The following is a 2,518-nucleotide window of genomic DNA, read 5'->3' on the forward strand; positions in this document are numbered from 1 at the left end:
ATATATGTAGTCAATTCGATGATGTCAGATCCTTTTTAAATAAAATATTGCTTTTCATTTTAATTTGCAATGGAAACATTCTGAAAATTACCATCTTGCAGGAATTATGCAAAAGTATATTCTTTTTCACAATTTGTAATACTTGCTAATACCTACTAAACTACAAGACTTTCTGTTTGTTTTTGTTTTCAAAATTCTTTCTCTTAAAGCAAACTGAGCAAGCCCAAGCAAAACATCAATAAACAAATAAAAATCCTTACATTTTCTCAAGTTCTTTGAAAACCATTGGTTCTTCTTTATCTGTGGAATTGTATAACGTTTTTTGCTGTTTTCTATTAAGATTTTTCTTAAAAGAGCTGGAAAAAAATGCAATATATATGTTATACTACAGAAATAAGTAAAATTATTAATACTGTTATTCTGAGCAGGATTGTTAGATCAATTTTTCGATAAGTAGCACATTGTATTAAAAAGTAACTTGAAATGAAAATTTTACTAATCACCATTTAGCATCCACTTTTCCATGCTTGCATGGGTCAGATGGAGTTTATTTGAGGCAGATTTTCTACAGCTGGATGCCCTTTCTGTTGCCAACACTCACCTGTTTCCAAGAGAGGTAATATTTTTCCATGGCCAGACATATTTTCATAAAATACTGGAAATGAATGATACTGTTCTGGCATGGTTTCTATGGCTGGATGTCTTTCCTAATGCCAAGCACCCCATAGAGCATACTTGATGTGTTTTATGTAGCACATGCACCAGTGTTTTTAACATGACACCAGCACAAGTGCATTGTATGTGGCACCAGCATAAGTGCTTTTTTTATGTGGCACCAGCAGCGGTATCGATTCTGCTGTGGCGGACAGGAAAAGATGTTGAATGATAATTTATCATTTAACATCTTTTGAATAAATAAATGGAAAGTCTCAAAGCAGTTGCATCCATGTTATATGATAATGTTGTTACATGTCACTATCATAGCTTCATGTTAGAGCAAACATTTTTGAATAAAATAGAGTAGAAAAAAACAGTATGGAAGGCTATAAACCAGGCCTTACCTGTAATTCAACAAACCAACTTTGACCCTGTATCAAAATGATTCTGTCTGAGAATCATGTAAAGAGTCTTCAGCTATAGCACCATGCCAACCAAAGCCTTGTGAGTAGACTTGGTAGATGGAAACTGAAAGAAGCCTGTTATACATATATATATATGTGTGTGTGTATATCTTTGTGTTTGTTCTCCACCACTGCTTGACAAGCGGTGTTGGTTTGTTTACAGCCTTGTTCGTGTGTGCGTGTGTGTATGTGTGCATGCAATTGTGTTATTACGCATGTGTGCATGTATCAAGTAACCATTCTAAATAAGCAGCCAGTATTGCCCCAGTTATTGTTGTTTCAAAGAACAGTAAACAATAATTTAGGTCAGAGATAATTATCTAACTAGCCACAGTAATAACCTGTTAGTGTGTCGGGGCTTGTGCAAACAATTACATGCAAGAGTTCTAAAACACTGTTGCTGCTGATGGGCAGGGGTTGGGTGTGGTGAAAGTAAAGCGGGAAGGGTTTCTTAGTCAGCCATATGTTCACATGCTGCTTTCTAAAAGGTCGCTTCATATGCTAGAAACAGTAGTAAAATATCCTTCAAAATCACACCAAACTCTTGGGAAAATGCAGGAGTGCATTAGATATTGTAGTCCTAGATTAGATACAAAATGGTCAACTGAAGGACAGGAAGCTGATCAGGGGCTGTGCAAGAACAACAATGACAAAAAAGTAGGATAGTCTAAGCTGGTGAATTGACAAAGTTGTCAGTGTTGGATAGAATATTTTGTGGTATTTATTCCAAATCTCTGTGTTCTGGGTTCAAATTTTATGAGGATCAACTTTACCTTTCATCCTTCAAGGATTGGTACAAGCAAATTGCCAGTCCACGACAATGGATTGGTAGAATTCTTAGACTGTCAGATGGGATGTCTTGTATTATCTTATCTAGCTCAGTGCATTCAGAGTTCAAATTGCACTGTCACTGATAAATGGTGACACTTTTAACAGGAATTGCAACCAACAAATAGTATCAGCAATTTGAAAAGTCGATGGAAGTAGTTTCCTTGGTTCAATCAGAAGCCCAACTGTTACCACCAACATAATATAGCTCAGTACATTATTTTTCATTTCTTTTAGTCACTGGAATAAGGCCATACAGGGACACTGCCCTCAAAGGTTTTGGTTGAATTCACCCCTGCCAGTATTTTTTTTTAAAGTCTGTTACTTATACTGTTAGACACCGATATGCTCAGTTACAGTGATGTAACCAAACCAATACTGGTTGTCAAGTGGCAGCAGGGGACACTGACGTGTGTGTGTGTGTGTGTGTGTGTGTGTGTGTGTGTGTTTTTCCGTCCCTGTGTCCAGGATTCTTGCTGTTGAATAGATTAGGAGTTTATTAAGTTCATTTGAAAACAGGTGGGGGTTAGCAAAAAGAATAGCATCCAACAATAGAAAAGTGCAAGCAC

At 36.5% G+C, this 2,518-nt stretch overlaps 1 protein-coding gene across 5 annotated transcripts in view; it reads right to left on the reverse strand.

Annotated features, from left to right (window-relative positions):
* The window catches only part of LOC106874761 (serine/threonine-protein kinase Chk1), a 31,797-nt gene that overhangs the window by 6,421 nt on the left and 22,858 nt on the right, over positions 1–2,518 (reverse strand). For all 5 annotated transcript variants that reach the window (XM_052975034.1, XM_014922619.2, XM_014922613.2 and 2 more), the window contains exon 9: positions 261–356. In XM_052975034.1, the coding sequence (XP_052830994.1) occupies positions 261–356 (96 nt within the window). The remainder of the gene's footprint in view (positions 1–260; positions 357–2,518) is intronic.

This window comes from Octopus bimaculoides, chromosome 20 (assembly GCF_001194135.2).
Source record: "Octopus bimaculoides isolate UCB-OBI-ISO-001 chromosome 20, ASM119413v2, whole genome shotgun sequence".
NCBI lineage: Eukaryota > Metazoa > Mollusca > Cephalopoda > Octopoda > Octopodidae > Octopus > Octopus bimaculoides.